Source organism: Python bivittatus, unplaced genomic scaffold (assembly GCF_059951505.1).
Source record: "Python bivittatus isolate LINGU-HERP-01145 unplaced genomic scaffold, Pbiv_v1 ctg000700_np1212, whole genome shotgun sequence".
NCBI classification, from domain to species: domain Eukaryota; kingdom Metazoa; phylum Chordata; class Lepidosauria; order Squamata; family Pythonidae; genus Python; species Python bivittatus.
Window position 1 is genome coordinate 32,914,114 of NW_028277098.1, and position 21,379 is coordinate 32,935,492.

At 35.5% G+C, this 21,379-nt stretch overlaps 2 protein-coding genes across 11 annotated transcripts in view; one reads left to right on the forward strand and one right to left on the reverse strand.

Moving 5' to 3' along the window:
* FUBP1 (far upstream element binding protein 1) overlaps window positions 1-5,661 on the forward strand; it is a 35,929-nt gene extending 30,268 nt beyond the window's left edge. For 2 of the 6 annotated variants that reach the window (XM_007423823.4, XM_007423819.4), the window contains 3 exons: window positions 1,419-1,478; window positions 1,564-1,709; window positions 4,069-5,661. In XM_007423823.4, the coding sequence (XP_007423885.1) occupies window positions 1,419-1,478; window positions 1,564-1,709; window positions 4,069-4,176 (314 nt within the window). In that variant the 3' untranslated portion in view covers window positions 4,177-5,661. Of the gene's footprint in view, window positions 1-1,418; window positions 1,479-1,563; window positions 1,710-2,081; window positions 2,436-4,068 lie in introns of those variants that run through there. The other 4 variants (XM_007423825.4, XM_007423822.4, XM_007423821.4 and 1 more) reach the window with 3 other exon arrangements.
* A 1,816-nt stretch (window positions 5,662-7,477) lies between these two features.
* Window positions 7,478-21,379, reverse strand: part of NEXN (nexilin F-actin binding protein) — a 37,306-nt gene continuing 23,404 nt past the window's right edge. For all 5 annotated transcript variants that reach the window (XM_007423814.4, XM_007423817.4, XM_007423813.4 and 2 more), the window contains 8 exons: window positions 18,083-18,280; window positions 17,717-17,896; window positions 16,699-16,887; window positions 15,725-15,922; window positions 14,981-15,202; window positions 8,817-9,002; window positions 7,737-8,097; window positions 7,478-7,647 (listed from right to left, as the gene is read on the reverse strand). In XM_007423814.4, coding sequence (XP_007423876.1) covers window positions 7,634-7,647; window positions 7,737-8,097; window positions 8,817-9,002; window positions 14,981-15,202; window positions 15,725-15,922; window positions 16,699-16,887; window positions 17,717-17,896; window positions 18,083-18,280 — 1,548 coding nt within the window. In that variant the 3' untranslated portion in view covers window positions 7,478-7,633. The remainder of the gene's footprint in view (window positions 7,648-7,736; window positions 8,098-8,816; window positions 9,003-14,980; window positions 15,203-15,724; window positions 15,923-16,698; window positions 16,888-17,716; window positions 17,897-18,082; window positions 18,281-21,379) is intronic.

Genomic DNA, 21,379 nt, shown 5'->3' on the forward strand with positions numbered 1-21,379 from the left:
CCATTTTTGTCACTATGACTGTCTTCACAATATGAATTGTCTTCGTTTTAAAGCATTTTATTCCACCCATTTGCATCATATATATAGAACAATTCAAGGTAAATTTAAGTAGGTAGGGTAGGAGAGTTCATGATAGTCCTATATTATGCCCTTTTGATGTTAAGCATACTACCTAAATTGGTCTCAGATACCAATTTATATATAGTGCAGAGAACCAGTATGAAGTAATTAGGGAGAAACTGAGCCATGGATTCAAAATAATGGATTCAAATTCACATATATGAATTTTTGGCCATTATCTCATAAGTTGACACCCTTCACAGGATCTGTTCTGCAAATAAATGCATAGCAATTTGACATTACGTATATGAATGAGAATTTGAGTTCTTATTGGTAGTACTTTAAATCTGTCCCCCCACTCCCAATTTACTTTCTTAAATATAAAATGACTGACCCATATGTATCTTACAGTTTTTCTTTATCCATATTCTTTTATTTGCTATGTATATTAAATATAGTTGAGAAACAATTTAAAATATTTAATTTAAAATAAAATTACAGGTAGACCCCAGTTTCAGAACAAGTTCCGTTCTCAAGGTCTGTCTTTAAGTCAAATTTGCATGTAAGCCAGAATAGTATTATTGTATAATACTATATAAATAATATCGTATAATGAACTCAAACCACTGTGTATTTAACTCAAATCATTGTGAATTTAACTTGAATTTTGCTACAATAGACTCCGTTCTTAACTATGGGTCACCTGTAAGCTGGGTGTTCTTAACCCAGGGGCTGCCTGTAATCAGTAGTAAGTTAATTTAAAAGGAGTTTTATAGTTGCTGTAAGTTTTTTGCCATCGTTCTGCATTCTGTTACCACATGCTAGTCATCAAAAAACAAGGTCAACTTAAGTATTAAGCATGGGTTGACAAAAAAGTATGCTCTTGTAATATTAGAATATATATATATGTTCATATGAGTATATAGCATACTCATGGATACAGATTTCAGGGCAAGTCCCACCGATTATATATATTACAAACCATATAATGAGAATATATGAGTGATTTTTCTACACATTTGTGTAGAATATGGCATACATTTCCAAGCATGCTCAAACTAGAGAAAGTAGTTTGGATTATGCAAGCTAGCTTGGATGAATCATTAGCATATTATATGGTGAGCGAACTTAGTTATATAGCATGCAGCAGACTACTGTATAAAAATTGAGCTCAAATTTAAGCAATATTTTGATTAAAAATTCTAGAACAAAAAACTAAAATGTGAGGTTTTGATATTATCTTTGGTTTTCACTATATATCAAAACAAAACAGCAAAGAACTCTTCCATTGTATTCTTGACTGTAATTTTGGTATACATGGGAGCTGTGTTTACATTAAAATGTGGGGGGTTTTGCAGGTCAACAAGGGCAGCCACAAGATTATTCAAAGGCTTGGGAGGAATATTACAAGAAGCAAGGTAATGTTCGTTAGAAATGAGATTATTTTGAGCTTCTTCTGCCCCTTTTATGGCACCAGAGTTGTGTAATCTACATTTGTTCTAGGTCAGGCTGTTCCAGCTCCAGCAGGAGCCCCACCGACAGGTCAGCCAGATTACAGTGCAGCATGGGCTGAATACTATAGACAGCAGGCAGCTTATTATGCCCAGACAAGTCCACAAGGAATGCCACAACATCCTCCAGCACCACAGGTATAACAGTCTTGAATTATTTAGCTATTATTTTAGTGAGATATTTCTTTCAATTTTTGTGGGGTGGAATTTTGTTTGTTTTTGCATGTCTCCCACATTGATATCTTTCTGAAGTATGCATTTTTCCTAATAAAACATAACTGCAAATGAATTAATGCTCTTTTAACTGGAGATTTGTGTTTGTCGTTGCATACATTTAGTGTTTTTGATCTAAAAATTTCTCCTCAGGGTTTTTGAAAGCCATGCAGGAAGCCACCACCATTGCATTAACCAAATTTTCTTTCTTAAAGGCTTCACTCCTGAGTTAGCACAATTTTTTAAAAAATATTTTCTTTAACTTTTTGTGTATTTCTTATGTATTTCTTCGCACAGGGCCAATAATAAGAAGTGGACAATACAGTATTTGCTTCATTATGTGGGGGAAAAAACCTTTGTTAAATGTATGGATGCAGACGCCTTGATGAAGATCATAATTTTGTTTGGTTTAAAAATAGTGTTTTTTGAAATGTACAAAATATCTATCACAACTGATAGGAGGTAATATTTCTGTGTAGAAATGGAAATTGGTTTGTTTTTAGTACATTAGTGTAGATGTACACATTCCAGCAAATGTATTTGCAACTATTATGTGGTCAATGCTTTGTGATATAAATGTACTTTTTCAATGTATACTTGATCACTTTTAAATGCTTGTTTTGTGCTTTGCAATAAATAATATGAAACCTCCTGTGTCGGTAAGTTGGATATGTGGGTACTCAGAGAATTCAAGGATTTTTTTTAGTAATTCTGTACATGTACACAAGTAAGACTTTTCCCCCCTCTTTTAAGTTCAGGCTTGATGTTGGTATTCTCCCCTTCCAGAATAGGTATAGAAGGATCTCTTGTGATTGTATGTTGCTATTTAGCATTCTGATATCCTCCTCTTTCTACTTGTATAAAAATTGCATGTATGTGAAGGTATTTCTTGACATACTTCTGCATTAACAGTTGAAATTTCTTTTTTATTCATGACCACTGTCCCAGACCCGTATAGCTGCTATAGTTAACATTTGTTTTAACAATGATTTAATTCTTTAGTATATTTTTCAGAAACATTATTAAAGTCAGTTATTTAGAAAAGCAAAATGTGCTAAGCAGTTGGTTTGCAGCACTTTGCTACAGAATTCAGTGTAGTAAGGATGATTATGCTTTTTAGTTATAAAACTGCATTTGTTGTAGAAACATGCTGTTTGAGTCTTGGAATGCTTAATGAAAAAAAGGTTTTTGCAGATAAGGTCTGTTTTTAAATGTTGAAGACTAGTTTTTAAGTTATGTTTGAAAAGTCTCCGTCATACATTTTACTTTTAATAATTCTAATTGAAAATTGGTGTTCTGTTAAAATCCACTGTTTGCTTTTTTGCATATATTAGATTACATGCAATACAGTCTGTCTTGCCATTGTCTGTTGAAGTGCAGGTTTGATCCAGCCAGTATAGAACTAGCTCTGTAGGGGTGAGGAGGACTGTGCTGTGTATCATCCTTGATTGTTCCTTCAAGGAGCATTGCACTGTAAGTACATCAGAATGACAAAATGATGAACTGCAACAGTATCTTTTTGTCAATGTTCCACATAATGCAAATGCCATACCTGTGTGAATATTATGTTGGAATAAAATACAGTGCTGATATTTTAGAAAATCACAATTGCTTCTTAAATCAGATACCTAGATATGCATAAATGTGTGTATGTATGGGTAAGTATTTTGAGATATTTAGCTTTAGCTAAAGAATTCATCAATGAACTAACATTGTTCATTAGGGTTTCAGAAATGAGATGTATTCAGATATCAACTTATACATTGTTAACATTTAAAATGCTTGTCAGGAGGAAGTTGTTTTTGTCTTCAGTTGTCTGCATATATTTAGTGATACAGCTATATGCTATTTTTCTAAATCTTTTATTAGCCTTATCTTTAGAAAACCATTTTGTTGTTTTGGAGTGTTCACTTAGAGTGGCTGCAACAGAAGAACCGAATGTGGTCTGAAATGAAGTAGTATCGCAAAAATAATTAGAAATGCATTTGTTCTACTGTAGAATCAGGAGGGATTTTTTTTTATCCCAGCTTAGTTTAGGATTTACATTTTGAAAAGACTACTAGAAGTTAATAAATATATAGATAAGTAGGCTATGAAGTCTCTAAATCAAATATTTTGCATGATAAGTCTGTAGCTTATTGGAAAATGGTGTAGTTATTAACTAAACAGAACAAACATTCACCAGATTCTTTATCATTCACCAAATGGAGGCTGTTGATTTTGATTCATTTAAAGTATAAAATCTTTATTAATTGCAAACAGTGCAATTATTTATACTTCACAGTGCCTTCCCAGATCTTCCACCTTAGGTTCTGCTGCAAAAAGCACAGGTAAGCACAACCTAAGGAAGTGTATAAATACATATTTCAGTATATCAATGTTGTCCCTGTGAGAATTTTTTTGTGCTTGTGTATTCAAAAGCAATCTGCCAATATCTTTTCCCAAATGTATTCTGCTATTCATGGTTTCATTCCAATGAGAATTCTGAAACAATTATTTACATTTCTGGGTAAATGTGTATCTTTATTTTTTTTAAAGATAAGTGGATTGCTGCAATAATTTTTGAGTAAGTCACTTTTACTATTTTCCCTCAATAGTTGAGTTGTTACAAATGAATATAAAATATTTTTTCAAGATACAGGAATATTGGTCAGAACTTCAACAGCCTTCACAAATGCTTCTATAATGTTAAAGGATGTTATACCCAAATACTACGTATTCAAATATACTGTATGTTTCTCTCAATCCCAAGATGATACACCATAAACCATAAATTAATGTAGCTTGATTATTTCATGCAGAAGGAAAAGTGAGATTTTACTTTTGCAAAATAGTTCTAGAAAGTATGTGTGCCAGTGATATGTTAACAAGTTTGGCAGATCTTTTCTTTTTATAGCAATTTCCTTCCTACCTTGCTATTTCAGCTGAATTGCTGTATATTTTTGCTAGTTTTAAAATGTTTTGTATATGACTTACCTAGGTAGCTTAACTGGTACAGATTTTCAGTTTAAATAGAAAATTCTAAGGCAGTACCATCAGTTTTTTGTTTGTCACTTAATAAAATGTTTTGATTTTATCAAAAGTCCTGCTTTTCTGTGCATCGAAGGAAAATATTCAAAAACCCTGCCTTCATTTTCACACACAGTGCTGAAGATGCTGCAAGCACCAAATCATAGCTCATAAAATCAGGTCCTGAGATAGTTACTTCCAATAAAGAGGATTCCTTTGAGTGTATGGCCATGGTGAGCCGATGAGCATGGACCATAGAAGGGCTCCATGTGGAAGGTAAAATTGGCAAAAACAATACCGATTTTAAATGTATCCCATACTTAATGGTGTAGGGTATAATTTGCCTGTTTTTATCGCTTCTCATTCTTTAAAGTGCTATTTGCTTGACCATAAATGTTCCATAATTTGTTATGTGGTAATAATAAAAATTATTTATCAGTTTACACCTTGCTAAATAGTCAAGCACGGATATGTTTTGCATTTACAACTAAATCAATAGTTGTACTGGAATTCCCTCGAGCCACTTCATTTTATTTTAGGGGGGGTTATATTTTGATATGTCAGATTAATTTTTATATGAAAACTAGCTATGTGCTTAAGAGCTTCATCTTGGTTGGATTTTGTTTCACCATTATAAAAGAAAACTTGTTTTTTTCCTACTCCATTTTTAATAAATTTAGCATAAATTGAAATTTAACTCAAAGTCAAGAGATGTAACAGGGAAAAAAGTTGTTGGCGTAGGAGGTGAAGATCTGTGTTAATAATTTGTTTTGGTGGACCTATAGGCATCTTCTTGTACTGTAGCTTTTTATTTTTGGTTTGTCCAATTTCTTTCAAAGATAGGGTTGGATTGAAGTGTTCCATTCTACTCACAATATGGAAACTTTGAGCCCAATCCATAGATAGTATTTTCTTGTGCAGTTTGTGTGTTATAGCAGGAAAAAAATAATTGTAAATTCTAATTGAATCCCAGGTTTAAATGAAAGTAATGAATGTTTTAAAAGAGAGGAACATCTTAATTTCAACTAATGTCTTTAGATCATCTTTTAGTATGTGTTCTGTATAGGATATTTGCTAGTTAAAAAGCAGTCTTTATCTAGAGTTGTGTAAATTACACTTCAGTGATCTTACTAGCTAGGTAGGCTGTATCATTCACTAATCCTTTCTTCTGAAAATATTGTCAGTTGGTGGGATACATTTCATAAGTTTGAGGGTAGAATTTTACATTTTTCTTTGTGTACTAGGATTTTTATAAAGTAAAACATTGGGTCCTACAGAATATGTACAACAGATCCATTTTTCTACTTGTAGTACCCTATCAAACTCTTACATTTATGCAACCTTTATCTTAATATGCATGAAAGGCATTTTCGTCCTGAGATAGTGTTCTCTGCAGAAACTACCCGTGTTAAAAAAGAAGACTGTCTTTTAAAGGCTACTGTGATGGGAAGTATCTTAGGCAGATGCAGCTTGGACGTGAGGTAAATCCTACGCTTTCCAGTATGTTGTGTTGAGCTTGCCTATTGACAATGTATGTACTCATGAAAATACATTAATTGTACTGTTTTGTATGAGTTCTCAATAAATGTAAACTAATGGATGAAATTTTGTCCTTTGCATTATTTAATACTTGGGGGGGTTATTATTTATACCTCCAAAAACCTATGGAAGATGAATGCTATAGCCTTGGTAATGAAGAAAACATTCAGCTTTAGGAACAGAACATATTTATTATCCTTCCAGTGAATACAGAATATGGTACATATTTAAGAAAAAAATTGTATCTCCTGCATAAAAACTTATGCCTGAATTGCTCTGGCCAGTAAAACACAAGCCTACACCAACTGGAAGATTTTGCAAATGTACTGAATGTGAAGTTCCAGTGCATAATCTGTGATGGAATTTAGTTAACTGCTTTTTATTTAGCACCCTCCCCCCAAAAAGTCTATTATCCATCTGTTCTAGGTTTATAACTATATGAATAATATACGTTACTTAGTTTGGAAACAGCAGTGAGATGATTCATTGAGTAAGTTCTGTAAGATGAGATGCAAGTTAAAGAGCCACCCACTATTACGCTAGCAAATTGAATATGATGCAGATTTGCCCAGCATCTTTCCTGGAATGCTGAACTGATATCTACCATCTAATACAATATAAAAAGCCAATGTTTGATTTTTAAGGACTTTAACTTACAGCTGAATGCATAATTTAATTGTATAAATTTGCCTTCAGGCCATTATAATCTTGATTTTATTTTGTCCATGCAGTTAAAAGGAAAATGTTAAGCAAAGCATATGTTAAATAAACACTATATTAACTTTTAGCCACTTAACAGTTTAACAAAGGACATACATGTTTGCCCCCCAAATTGCCATGATCAAGACATTTTTGTAGAATGAATTGGTCTTGGCTATGAGATTAAAAATTACAAACCTGCCCTATGTCATTTTGGCATAAATTTAAACCTGCAAACAATAAAATTGAGGTTTTCTGTGGTCAAGTATTCTCATCACTTAGTGCATTAAAGACTTTTATTTTGACCACATTGCATATTTTATGTTGACATAGTAAAAGGGTTCTGGAACCATATGGCAAACTTTCATGCAATTTGATTTGCCTTATGGAATATTTCATGAAGCAATGCAGTAGCATAAATAAGCAGCCACCATTTGTAGATTGCATTGCTGTGTGTCAAATGAACCAAACTTTTATTGCCCATTTTTCAGTCTGAAAAGTATTTCACTTGAGGAATGATAGACAACTTCTTCTTGGCCCCACCACAGGAGAAAAAGATAGATGCAGTAAAAGGAAGGAAGACTCCAGAAATGGTAGGATATTTAATAGTCATCAGCTAAGGAAGAAAAGAGGAGAGAGGAGTTAAGAGAGAATCAACAGAGAACAAGAGCTGAAGATTTGATAACATTAAATGCTATCTCTTACTTTCAATAGTGAGAATGCAGGTGCTAGCTGCTGTTCCTCTATTGTTTACTGCTTTACACATATATTCTCCTTCATCTTCTGGGAACGTCTCTGGTAAGTAAAGGCAGTATGTTTCTCCTCTTTCAATATACTGGTAATCCTCACAGTCTTGCAATATTTCCCCTTCAAACCACCATGTAACCTCTGGCTTGGGTTCACCAGTTATTTTAACAGTAAACCTTACTGGTTCACTGTCCACAACAGATACATTTTTAAGAGGCTTTTTGAACCATGGAGCACCAGAACGTGCTTGCTGTTCTTCATCTTCATAAACTGAGCCATTAACAATACTCCCTTCCTCTTCCTCCTCTTCCTCTTTTTTCTGCATTTAAACAAATTGTGAATATTTTAACACACATTGTGAAGAAATAGAAACTAGGATTGATAACGATTTCAAAAGGCTTGGGTTACCAGTCAGCAGGAGATACTTCAGACGGTAATTCATCTATTATTGAGCAAGCCCATATTTATCTCTTAACAGGTGTAACAAGTTATGCAGTGAGTAGTTATGTCAGATTTCACTTGTTCCATAAGTTAAAAAGGAGTAGCAGACTAAAGTGCTGGAAATCAATGCAGTATAGTAGCATATGATAGAAATGAGTGAGATCTACCTAACTGTAGCAAACATAGACCAGTCATCTTCCAGGCTGATGAGAATAAAATGTGCTAGGGAAAATCTTGAGAATTCTTTAAGCTCTTTAGAAATAAGGAAAGAATTAAAATACAACAGAGTGGAATATAGCATAGAAGAAAAGATGCTTAGCAGAATTGTGGTTGCATTCCAACAGTTTCTTTAGGGCTGCTTTTTCACATATGTGAATGTCATTTATCCAAGGTGGGGAGGGGTCAGTATTTTCAGCAAAACCTATTAACTTTGATCAGTGAGTGCCCTAATCTGGTTACCACAGAAAGATACCTTAAAGGTAGAGTAAATATGTAACAAAATATTGTCTACATGAACATATCCATTCCAGATAAGGATTCCTACTAGCTTACAGGAAAAACTCCATGTATTATGGAGCTGCAGTAGGATACTCATACCTTTTGTAATGCTGCATCTATTTCCTTCTGTTCAAATTGCATACGAAGCAGCTTTTGTTCTTCTATTCTCCTCTGTTCTTCCTCTTCTCTTGCTTTTGCCATTTGTTCAAATCGAGCTTTCATGTCAACTTTATGTGTGAATGGAGCTTCAGATTTTGCAGCAGGCTTCACATCAACATCATCTTCCTGAAAAAAAAGTAAACTTCTAATAGGTAGAAATTACCTTCAGTCTTCCCTTTAAAATAGTTGAATTACATCAACATATGATAAATGTGTTCATTTTTCCTATGTTTATCTCAGATACTACCAACTGTAAAGGAAGTCAATCCTAGCTAACAGATATCTGAACATGCTTTAGTGGAAAAGTGGAGTTTTGATTTAACTTGCCAAATGTAAAAACAAGAGGAGGGCATTGTTTAATAAGCTTAATAAAGAAATAATGGTACAGCTACATAAAAATGGGGTCTATGATTAGTAAAAAAGTGGGAATTAAAATAACACATCATAAAAAGCTGGGCAAAAGAATATTTTATAATAAGGCTTGCCATGTCTTCCATTTAACTTCATTTTAAAAGTAAAAAAACCCATCAACAACCAGGAATTGTACATTAAAAGGAATATACAAATTACTGGATCTTCTAAAACACTGTCCTGGAAAAAAAAAATTAAAAATACATGGATTATGACAACTTCTGAAAAGGAAATTTGTGAAAGTGGAAAAAGAAAAGCTACGCATTTGCTTTAATTAATTTGCAAATAGAATATATGCAAACATTTTAGCAATTGCAACAGCAAAATGTTTTCTAAGTGAAATGAAGTTAGTTATAAAGAAAAAGCTGGGAATGGAGCCATGTAAAGGACTGTTGAGCTTAGGCATTTTTAAAAATATTGACAGCAAATGTTTATGTTCAGTGTGCTTATAATTAGGGAGAGTATTTTATTGGAAATATTTATGTAGGTTCCAGTAGTAATGTATGGCTGTGAGAGCTGGACCATAAAGAAGACTGAGTGCCGAAGAATTGATGCCTTTGAACTGTGGTGCTGGAGAAGACTCTTAAGAGTCCCCTGGACTGCTAGGAGGTCAAACCAGTCAATCTTAAAGGAAATCAACCCTGATTGTTCATTGGAAGGACTGATAATGAAGCTCAAGCTCAGATACTTTGGTCACCTAATGCGAAGAGAGGAGTCTTTGGAAAAGACCCTGATGCTGGGAAAGATTGAAGGCAAAAGGAGAAGAGGACGGCAGAGGATGAGATGGTTAGATAGCATCACTGAAGCAATGAGCATGAAACAGCAAACTCAGGGAGGCAGTGAAGGACAGGAAGGCCTAGCGCAATATGGTTCATGGGGTCACGAAGAGTCAGACACGACTTAATGACTGAACAAATATAGGTAGTCCTCACTTACCGATGGTAATTGTGACCAGGAATTCTGTCACTAAGCAACACAGTTGTAAGGCATGCCGTGACTGCACCAACTTACCACAGTGGTTCTTGCAGTTCCAGCTGCTGCTGTTAGGCAAATCCCGCACAGTCACAGCATCCTGTAGCCATGTGATCGCCATTTGCAACATCCTGCTGCCTTCCCAATTGACTCTGCTTGTCAGAAGCCGGCAGTGAATGTCACAAATAGCAGTCACGTGACTGCAGGACACCATGATGTCATAATTGCAAGCTGGTTACTAAATGCTTAAATCATGATCACATGACCATCAGGGTGCTGGGAGAGCTGCAACTAAGAGGAGTAGCTCTAAGTTTCCCTTGGTTGGTATCGGCATAATTCCAAATGGTCACTGAATGAGTGGGTGTTAAGTGAGGGCTACTTGTACTTGGCTTCAATTGGCAGATACACTGCTAGTAAAAAAACAAAGTAGACCTGGCAAGCCTAAAGGTGGCCTTTTCCTGTTATACTACATTGTATATTGTTCCAAATCTTCCATCCCCAACTTAAAAGTTCCATGTTAACATTCCTTTTCAAACAACACAACTGGAGAAAGTGTAGAACTGAAAGAGGACACTTGAATTATGCTTCTGTTAAAGTACCTCTCCAGGAGTACTGTCCTGTCTTTTTGAGTGACCAGAGTGACATTGTTCACAGCAATTGCCAATCTTAATAGAAAATTAGTTGCCCATCTTCAAGACAAAAGAAATAAAAAAAATCATAGGGCTTCTCACTAGATTCAGTAAATAAAGACTTCGGAAGAGTAAATGTGCTAGATTAAGCTGAATCCTTAATTAAACAAGAACAGAGCAGAATAGTGGAAACAATACGTACATATGGGTGTACACAGTGAATATGCAAAAATGTCAGTGCAAAATAATTAAATGTCCACATAGACATTAACACTGACTCATTCTATAGCTGAAAAGGCAATTCTTAGAAGAATATAAAGGTTAATATAAAATGCCAAGTATAAAGACCTTCAAATATATAAAATTTGGGTTTTCAAGGAAAGGAAAAAAAAGTTCACAGGGATCTGGATTAAAGCTTAATATAACTGACAGCTGAACAACGTACCACCCTGAAAGAATGAACTGCAGATTTGTAGACAGCACAATGAATACTTCTCCCTTAAACCTATTTAATTTGTATTTTGTGAATGTCTATACTTTCCAGAGTTCAAATGCACATTTATCTTTATCAGTCATCTTAAACATGAGCGGAAAAGGTTCAAAATTTATAGATTCCACTGGATGACTCTGGTGAAATCATTTTTTTCTTAGCCCAATATATTTCACAGGTTGTTCAAACGGGAGAATAGACGGTCATATATATCACCTTGAATTCCCAGAGAAAAGCAGTGAGGCATGTAAAATGTTTTAAAATAAGAATGGAAAAAACAAATTAAACTAAGCCACCAAAAACTTTAAAAACCAGGTTTTTCTTTTTTAAGGTTACAAGCCACTAGGCCTTTAAATGTCAAAACCAGAACTTGGAATTATACCTGGAAACTGACTGGAAATCAGTGCAGCTGAAATAACTTCAGCTTTATTTTTATTTATTTTCCCAGTTATAGTGCCTGCTGAACTTTATTCCTCATGATGAATTTCATTTTGAAAGGTTCTAGAATAATTTTTTGTATTTGTTAAATGTGTATCCTGCCTTATCCATCATATGGTACCCAAGAACTTTATTATTTTATTTTTGCCCATTTTTTTAACGTTACAGGCACTTTCATTTTTACAGATTTAATAAGTCTATGAGATTATCGGTGGGATCTTTATTCAACTTTTCACATGGTTGGGAATACTTAAGACTGACTCTAAGCTAACTCACAAATGTACAAATCAAATTGAGTTGCAATTACATGCAACTATTAACTTGTAACAGCTAGTAGATTCATATTTGTATTCCCATTTTAAAAGATTATTGTTAGTACAGTGGTACCTCAAGATACGAACTTAATCCGTTCCGTGACCCTGGACGTATCCCGAGTTGGTCGCAACCCGAGGCAAATTTCCCCATAAGGTTCAATGTAAATACGGTTAATCCGTTCCGCCCTCCGCCCGAATTTGGTCGCAACCCGAGGCAATTTCCCCATAAGGTTCAATGTAAAGTACAATCCGTTCTGAAACATATGCATTTTATTTTTACACCACAAAAACATGAAAAACAGTGCAATTGGCACAGCATGAAGAGGGAGAATGGGGTGGGGAGGCAGTTATTGGTTGGAGGGAGAGTCCCCTTCAGGGGTTTCCTCTCTTCTTTGCCTCTTAGCTGCAGGCTCAGTTCTGGGGAAAAACCTGTCTAAAGTCTGTTGTTTTTTCCTGTGCTGCATAACCCTCCGGAAATGAGAGAACACATTATCGTTCATAAGATTCAGCACTCTGCTTGTCACAGTTCTGTTGGGGTGGTGCTTCTCAATGAAATCCTGGCACTCATTCCATTTCTCCATGATGGACTTTATCACATCACAGCTCACCTCCTCCCCCTCCTCCTCTTCCTCAGTGGAATGCTCCTCGCCCAGTGCCTTCTGTTGCTCACTCTGGAGCTCAGCAAGTTCTTCTGTGGTCAGCTCCTCCTTATGGTCCTCAACAAGCTCCTCTATGTCCGCATCATCCACAACCAGACCCATGCTCTTGCCCATGAACACAATCTCCTCCACTACCTCTGCATCAGACCCTTCACACTCACGTCCAGCAACACATTCTGGCCAGAGTTTCCTCCAGGCTGAGTTTAAGGTCCGGCAGGTGACATCTTCCCAGGCTTTGTCAATGAGGCTGATGCAGTGGAGGACATTGAAATGTTTTTTCCAAAACTCTTTGAGAGTCAAGGATGTTTCTTCGCTGACATTGAAACACCTGGTGAAGAGCACCTTTGTGTACAACTTCTTGAAGTTGCAGATCACTTGCTGGTCCATGGGCTGCAGAAGAGGTGTCGTGTTGGGGGGGAGGAACCTGACCTTTATGAAGTCGTACTCGGCGTCCATGTCATCCACCAAGGCTGGAGGGTGTGCCGGGGCATTGTCCATCAGGAGAAGGCACCTTTCAGGCAGCTGGTTCTCAGACAGGTATTTTTTAATGCTGGGTGCGAACACCTTGTGCAGCCATTCCATGAACAACTGCCTTGTGACCCAAGCTTTCACATTGGCCCTCCACATGACAGGCAGTCTGGCCTTGTTCACATTGTGCTCCCTGAATGCACGAGGGGTCTGGGAATGGTACACGAGTAGCGGCTTAATCTTCAGGTCGCCGCTTGCGTTTGCACACAGCAAAAGGGTCAATCTGTCCTTCATGGGCTTGTGCCCTGGCAGTGCCTTTTCCTCCTGCGTGATGTAGGTTCTCTTTGGCATCTTCTTCCAGAAGAGCCCTGTCTCGTCGCAGTTGAACACTTGCTCAGCGACGTACCCTTCCGCCTTCATGAAGTCCTCAAATTCTTTCTTGTAGGCTTCTGCAGCAGCCTTGTCAGAACTGGAAGCCTCACCATGTCTTGCCACACTGTGGATGCCACTTCTCTTTTGGAATTTCTCAAACCAGCCTCTGCTGGCTTTAAATTCCTTACTTGCTGCGCTGGTAGAGGGGTTTGTCTGCAGCAAATCACTGTGCAGCTTCCTGGCTTTCTCGCAGATCATAGCCTCACTCACGCTATCACCTGCCAGCTGTTTCTCATTCAGCCACACCAACAACAGCTTTTCCACCTCTTCCAGCACTGGTGTCCTCTGCCTCTTAAGATCGACACTCCTTTTGCCACATCAGCTCCTCTGATGGCATCTTTATTCTTGAGAATAGTCGAGATGGTCGACTTCGCCATCTTGTACTCCGAGGCCAGATCAGTCACACGAATGCCACGATGGTGCTTTTCTATAATTTCCTTCTTCAGCTCAATAGTCACTTTTCTCTTCAGAGCCTTACTCCCGCCAAGCCTGCTCTGCATTTTCTTTGGAGCCATGCTAACACGCACACCAAAAACCTTCGCAAAACACCGCAAAACACACCACAAGCCTCACCGAACATCTCCTTGCTACTGCGACCTCGCCCACAGGAAACCACGGCCCCGTTCGTAACCCGAGGCAAATTTTTCCTGCCAAAGCTGGTCGTAACCCGAAATGTTTGTTAGTAGAGGCGTTCGTATCCCGAGGTACCACTGTATTTGTAGATTTGAATCTGTATTCTCTATATTGTAGGTATTATTAGCTACAATTATAGAGAATACAATTGGTATCACAGCTTTCAGTTACTAGAAAGGTGTGATACCAATTGAATAAATAAAATAGGATTAAATTAGCCAGATGTATGGGGTTTAGAGGATTACCATGGATTATCATGATTAAGATCCAGAATCCTGTTTCCTTGATAGACAGCTATCATTTTCTATCGTTTTCCTTTGAATGGCTCATACTGGTATGGCAGTATCTAAACCTGGCAATATGTGCAACGTTCCCAGGTCTTTCAGCTAATAAATCTCATCACTACCATTGTTTCATTGGATTCAGTTATTAAAATATGGAAACAATGTCATACATTATCTATGCAAATAATACTTAAAAAATCAACAATTTTTGCGGTAGCCATATCTATGTTTTGAAAAGCTAACACATGACAATGACCAAACTATAAAAGATCTTAAAATTATACTGGGAAGCCTACAATACCAAGACACTCACTGACTTATGAAATGATGGCCCACAAATGATTTCTCTCTATATATCAAAATAATTAGCATACCTCTTGAAAATTTTCTGCTTCTCTTTCTTTTATTTCTTGATCTATAGCTCTCCTCCTTGCTCTTTCTTCCTCAATTTTTTTTTGTGTTTCTTCCTCAGATAACTCTCCAATTTTTTCAAATTTTTTCTTTAAGTTCTTTGGTTGCATTGTACCACTTCTTTTTAACTTTATTAGCTCCTCATATTCCCTGCTTAGCTCAAAGGTTTCGCACTCTTCCTCCTCCTATTAGAAAAATTTTTTCGAAATTATCAGTTAGACAAAGAATACTGAACAAAATCCAATTAAAAATAATTGACACATAGAGATAATAGACATACAGAGATAAACCAGAGTTATATGCCATTCAAAAGAAATAATAAAGCTAAGAAGGAAACAAAAAGACCAGAACACATCCTTTACAGCAGCCAACACCCAAATAAGCAGGGATTAACACCAGACAAACAATCAACCAGAAAACAATATCCTAATCAAGGAACTACCAAGGGAAAAACCACAACCCCGCCAGCACTGGTAGGGCAAGCTACTGTATAGGGAGCAAACACCACACTCACTAGCACTGATTATGTTACCTAGTCAGGTAATGAAATGTTTGCAAGCAAACAACCAAGCTCAGAGAGCACTAAGGACTCCACAATTAAAAACAGTTAACTATACAAGTTGTATAGCTTATAAATAAAAAATAAATTTCTTATCTAAGTCTTCTATCAGGAAGGAAACAAATATTTCACAACATAAAACACAGACCTCTCCCATTTCTTGTTTAAGCTGTTCATATTCTTGCTTTTCCTGTTCCAGTTTTTGTCGGCGTTCTTCTTCTGTGCGTCTTCTTTCTTCTTCCATTTTTTGTCTCAGTAACTCTTCAAAATTAATTTCCAGTTTTCCAGGTGTCAGAGATTCTTGAGATACAGTTTTGGACATTAGTGAAAGTTCATCATCTGGCCCCTATTAGAAATAATCTTGTTTATTAATAATAGATTCAGTATAAATTATAAATTACATACTGACCATTATATGGACAAATACTTTTATCTTTTTAATGCTTTACTAATGCTTTGGTCATAAATTTTAAGAGTTTGGATGATCATAAACTGAAATACCACCGTGAAAAAGTCTACATGATCAGCTTCCTCATTCAAATCAGGAAATCTTTATTGTTTCCCACTTTGTCTGAACTGAGAACTAAAAATTGGCATTAATTTTTGAAGTTATAATTTCCTTTCTGTTTTGTCTTTTAAACTTGACTTTCTTCTATTCTTTATTTTGCTATGTTATGTTTTTTTAAACTATAAATGACCTTGAGGATCCTTCTGGCCCAAAAGATGACCTAGAAATAACCTAATAGATAAGTTTAGAGTATGAGAGCATTTCAATATCCATTAATATCAGTTGTCATGACTACAGGCTGCCCTAAAAGGTTTGAGAATTCTCCAAATGGCACAAGAAAAACATTGTGTATAGAGGGGATCATATGCGAAAGAACCACCAGTGAAAATTATTTAACCCTCTCCCCAGGGGAAAACTCCACAGGATCCTTGATTCATAGAGAAATAAGTCTGGCTCTAGTTCTTTTGATTTAAGTTTGGAATTTGTTTTGGGGTATTTTCTTCCAGTTTTAAAAATTTGTGTTAAACCATTTGTGTAATGCCACTAAGGGCTGGTGTTGAATCTAGCAAATATGAGCAGCTAAAGCTAACTAGAATAGCTAAATGGTTATCTACCATGCTTTTTCTTGCTTCAGCAAATGCTTTTTTCTCCTCTTCTATACGTCTTCGGGCCTCTTCCTCTGTTCTTCTTTTTTCTTCCTCTTGCCTTTGTCTTTCTATTTCCTCGAATGTCATTCTCAGTTTTCCAGGGCGGAATTCCTTGACAGAATGTTCATCTTCTTTATCTTCATCCTCTTCATTTATCTTTGGGGGAAGAACGTATTTTAAAGAAGCTTTTGAAAGAATGTTCAAATATGCCATTAATTTGGAAAATGCCAAACTCAACTGTGATGTGGTATGTGTGCCAGATTTTTCAACAATTAACTCTAAAAGTAATGGTAGCTAAATTCAATTCAATTCCAATTTATTAAGTCTGTTAAACAGCACAATGATTAAACAGTATTATAATGACAAATACAGTGTTAAAGAACAAAATACATATAATATTTACTATGCCCCAAGATAAAAGAATATCAGTATGCCAAAATATATTAAACAAATTGTAGGTTAAAAATATTTTGATAATTATATCTAAAAACCTCAGTATTAAAAAAAAAATAGGTTGGATTCTGATTTCTCCATTCACCAAGAAAATAATGCCTTTTGCTTATGGAAACTTTGATCCAGCAAAGGAATTCCACCAAAAGATACAGATCCCAGAATATTTGGGACAAACCGCTCAGATATTACAAGATGCTTCTGGAGAGTGGCAGAAATCAGCAAAAATCCCCTTCTCTCTTCAATCAGTAGGACCATCCTCTGCACAGATTCTATTTAAGAGATTCTCCAGCCACTAGGAACAACAACAACAAAAAGCAATAACATTTTGGCCTCCATATGCAGAGGAGGAGGAGGAGGAGTTGCTTGAGCAATGGGAAAGAAGGAACTTCAAGACCTTGTAAATCTTTGATCTTTGGTTCTTAAATGGGCTAAATCCTCCATTATGTGCTAATAAATTCATCTTGTAATATCCAGCCTAGATTGAAAAAAATCTCTTGACTTTATATGTTCAAACATATCCCTACATGCTTACCATCTGTTGCCTTGCCTCCTCATAGGCACGTTTTTCCTCTTCCAAACGTAGCCTTGCCTCCTCTTCTGCTTGCTTCTTCCCTTTCTCTTGCCTTTGTCTTTCCAATTCTTCAAATGTTAATTTAACTTTACCAGGAGAGGGAGATTCTTTCCTTTCATTATCAAAGCTTTCCTCTTCATCCTATACAGAAGGTTCATTTCTCAAATTTACACCCTTATGATACATGTGGCCTAAAACTCTCCATTTTCTCCATAGTTCTGCATTTACTTCCTTGGAAGAAAGTTTCCCTTCATTCAGGGTGGAGGGCTATTTCTAAATAAACATGCTTTTGAGATCATGCAACATTTTACATGCCAATTAGCTTACCACATCTGGTGAAAAATATTTGATTTCCCTTAGAGCTTCCTTTTCCTGCTCATATCTCAATCGTTTTTCTTCTTCAAGCTTTCTTCTTTCTTGTTCTTCTCTTTCTCTCTCTCGGTCTTCAAAACTTATTTTCATCCTTCCAGGTGATTTGCTAGGTTTTACAGGAACTACTGTCACTAGCACTGACTCATCACCTTCCTGTTGTTAAAAACAAATATTACCATCAACATTTGAATATCGTAGTTACAGATGCCTGTGAATAATATGCTCTCCATACAATGTTCACTTTTTGAAGAGTGAGTGGGCAAAATCTGTGGCTGCATAGAAATTCCAGTAACGGATAACCTTTGGATAGCCAGACATCAAAGGAAGATGCTCTTCCCATGTAGAAATTTGCAACAAACACAATTTGACAATCCTTTCTGTGATGGGAAGAGTTCCTTTCCTTTGTAGAAAGGATATCAATCCAGTGGAAATTCCCCTTCCCCCCCTACAGCTCCTTGTGTCCCCAGAAAACTGCTCCAAAGTGTTAGAGACTCTCCAAAAATGGTAACAGCAATGCAGAAGGGAGTATCAACAAAAACTAGTCTCTTCTGTTTCTAGAACATACATGATCTATGAAACTATGGTCCTTACAGCAACTTTTTATGGTGGGCTCAAAGGCAAAGTAGTCTGACTAAAAGATACCCAGTAAATTAATGGAAGAGGTGAGATTCAAACTTCAGACTCTAGACTCTAGCAGACTCTAGTAATCTGCTAATACTACATCACAACCAGTCTCTACTGAATACTTAAAATACTATATAATATGTCTTGCTTATTTGGAAAAGAGGAATAATAATTATTTCAATCCAAAAGGATTATGTTGTATACAATAAATAAATTTTATTTAAAACAAAATGGTAGCTCCTGTGCTCTTTTTTCCCATTACTGAACTCATTAAAAAAAAATCTGAAAAAAAATTGGAACATGTAATTTGGCATTGAGACTACCTGATCAAGCTATCTAACATACAGATTTAACTGCACTATTACAAGCATTAAAAACAGCTAAATCCAAAATTTTATGAAGTATGCACCTCACTTTAAAAAATACCCAGTGCCTATCAACATGTTTTAGATTAAATATATACTTTTAAACAAATTAAAATAATCTACAGAAATGCCATATTAATTGGATAGTATCATATGTGTGTGTGTATGATACTCCTATCACTTTAACTGATATGGAACACATGTGGAATTATATCACAATATGTAGAAATACATGTCATACCAATTTACTACCAGAGCTCCATCACACTTGGTACTAAAAATTTCTATTACAATATTATTGCTCAGGAGAAAAGATCATCCAACAATCCTTAGAATGTTATGCAAACTACTGCTATCAATTCAACCTTCCTTTTTGCCATCTCTGTTCTTTCTAACATCTCCCTTCCCTACAAACAAAACAAAGACCATAATATGTTGTTTCATAAACATATACTGATGCCTCATAAAAGGCATAGAAAAATCTTGTGTTGGATCCCCTATTATTCAGCTACTATGTAGAGAAACTTGTTTTCTGTATAACAACTAGAGGATAGTAAGCATATGGAAGTTTCATTATCTGATACAGAATCATGGTAAGGTATCTTAAAATGTTAGAGTCTTTTAATCTAAATACTGTACAAATATTTCTGCTTTATAGTATTACAGATCAAATTATTTACATTTTTGGATACTTAAACACTTCAACACAGCTATGTTTAATACCCCAAAACATACATAAATAATTTAATCAGTAATTATTTATGTAAACTGAAGTGCAATGTGTAATTTATTTCAAATTATTTTACACTTTAATACCTGCAATCACAAAAATTAAATCACTTGAATTATCTTACATTTTAAAAGACCCTGTTAAAGACAAATTTTAATGTAAGGATTTCAAGAACTACTGAAATTCAATTTTTGAATATAAATTTAATACTTCAACTAAAGAAGTTCCTAGAATATATACTTAAGTACCTAAGTACTAAATTAATCTAACTTTTGCTAACTTAAAGACTTTCATGACTCGAATATCATTTTGCTATGAAAAAAATTAAAAATCTGCGAGCAAGTTGTTTTAAATAACAGTTACTACATTATGTATATCATAATTATGTTACTATAAGTAATTAGGTTAAGCATGTGTGAAACAGTGGATGTGACAATGAATGCTATTAAGAGATGGCTAACACAGCTGTATGATTTGAATTGGTAAATGGTCTGTAATACATGGCAGATGAGAATTATCTATGTTGTTGTACGCTGCCTAGAGTCACCTTGTGTGAGATGGGCAGCTATATAAATATGATAAATAAATATGTATATTCCAGCTAATGCTAGAATCAAGATAGTGTTATCTAAAGAATAACACTCTAATCCTTTATAATGTGACTAACAGTATCACATTAGTACATGCATTAAGTCCATTATTGCTTTTCACTGACCACAGTTCAGTCATTCATCCATCTTATGTTTAGAGAAATGATCTGTCTATAAAGTAGAGTGGTACATATGTGTGTGGCTGGGATCATATACTGTACTTAGCCATTATTTGCTATAGTTTGTTAAAGAAGCTAGAATTGGTTGGGTTCACACATTATTATGAGGGATAAGCATGATTTACAAACCACAGTGGTTGGCTTCATACAATTTGCTATGTCAAAACCCAGCAAACCACGTTATAATATTGAGTGTGAACCCAGTTAGTGAAAGGTGGATATATAAATGAATGAGAGATCACCTAAAGTCATGTTTGCTTAATTTTAGCTTAGTGTATTGATTGAATCAGACATTTTGAACTTGAACCCATTATGGCCTAGTTCAATATGTGACATAGCTAAATGTGACTCATTCAACAAGCCACAGTAAAACTTAGCTTAATATGAGATGTACATGAATAAATGTGTGTACTACACCTGGTCCAACAATCTGTATGGCACTTAGTGTCAAAAAGCTGCCCCACATATAGCTAAACCACAAGGCAAAATTCAGTCAGAAAGAAGATATAAAGAAGATAATATCAGAAAACAGATTTGGTAAAACAATATGCAAATATTATCAACTAATGACAGAGAACCAATAAAGATCATTTTATAAAGCTGAAACAAAATCAGGCCAGAAGTTATATTTATCCTAGCTTGAAAACACTGTGTTATCAATTGTGATCTTGTGTCTTTCCCAAAATTTTACCTGACCCAGAGTACTTTTGAACATAGCCATTATTATGGTAATTACAGTGATTCAGAAATAGGTGAATGTTGCA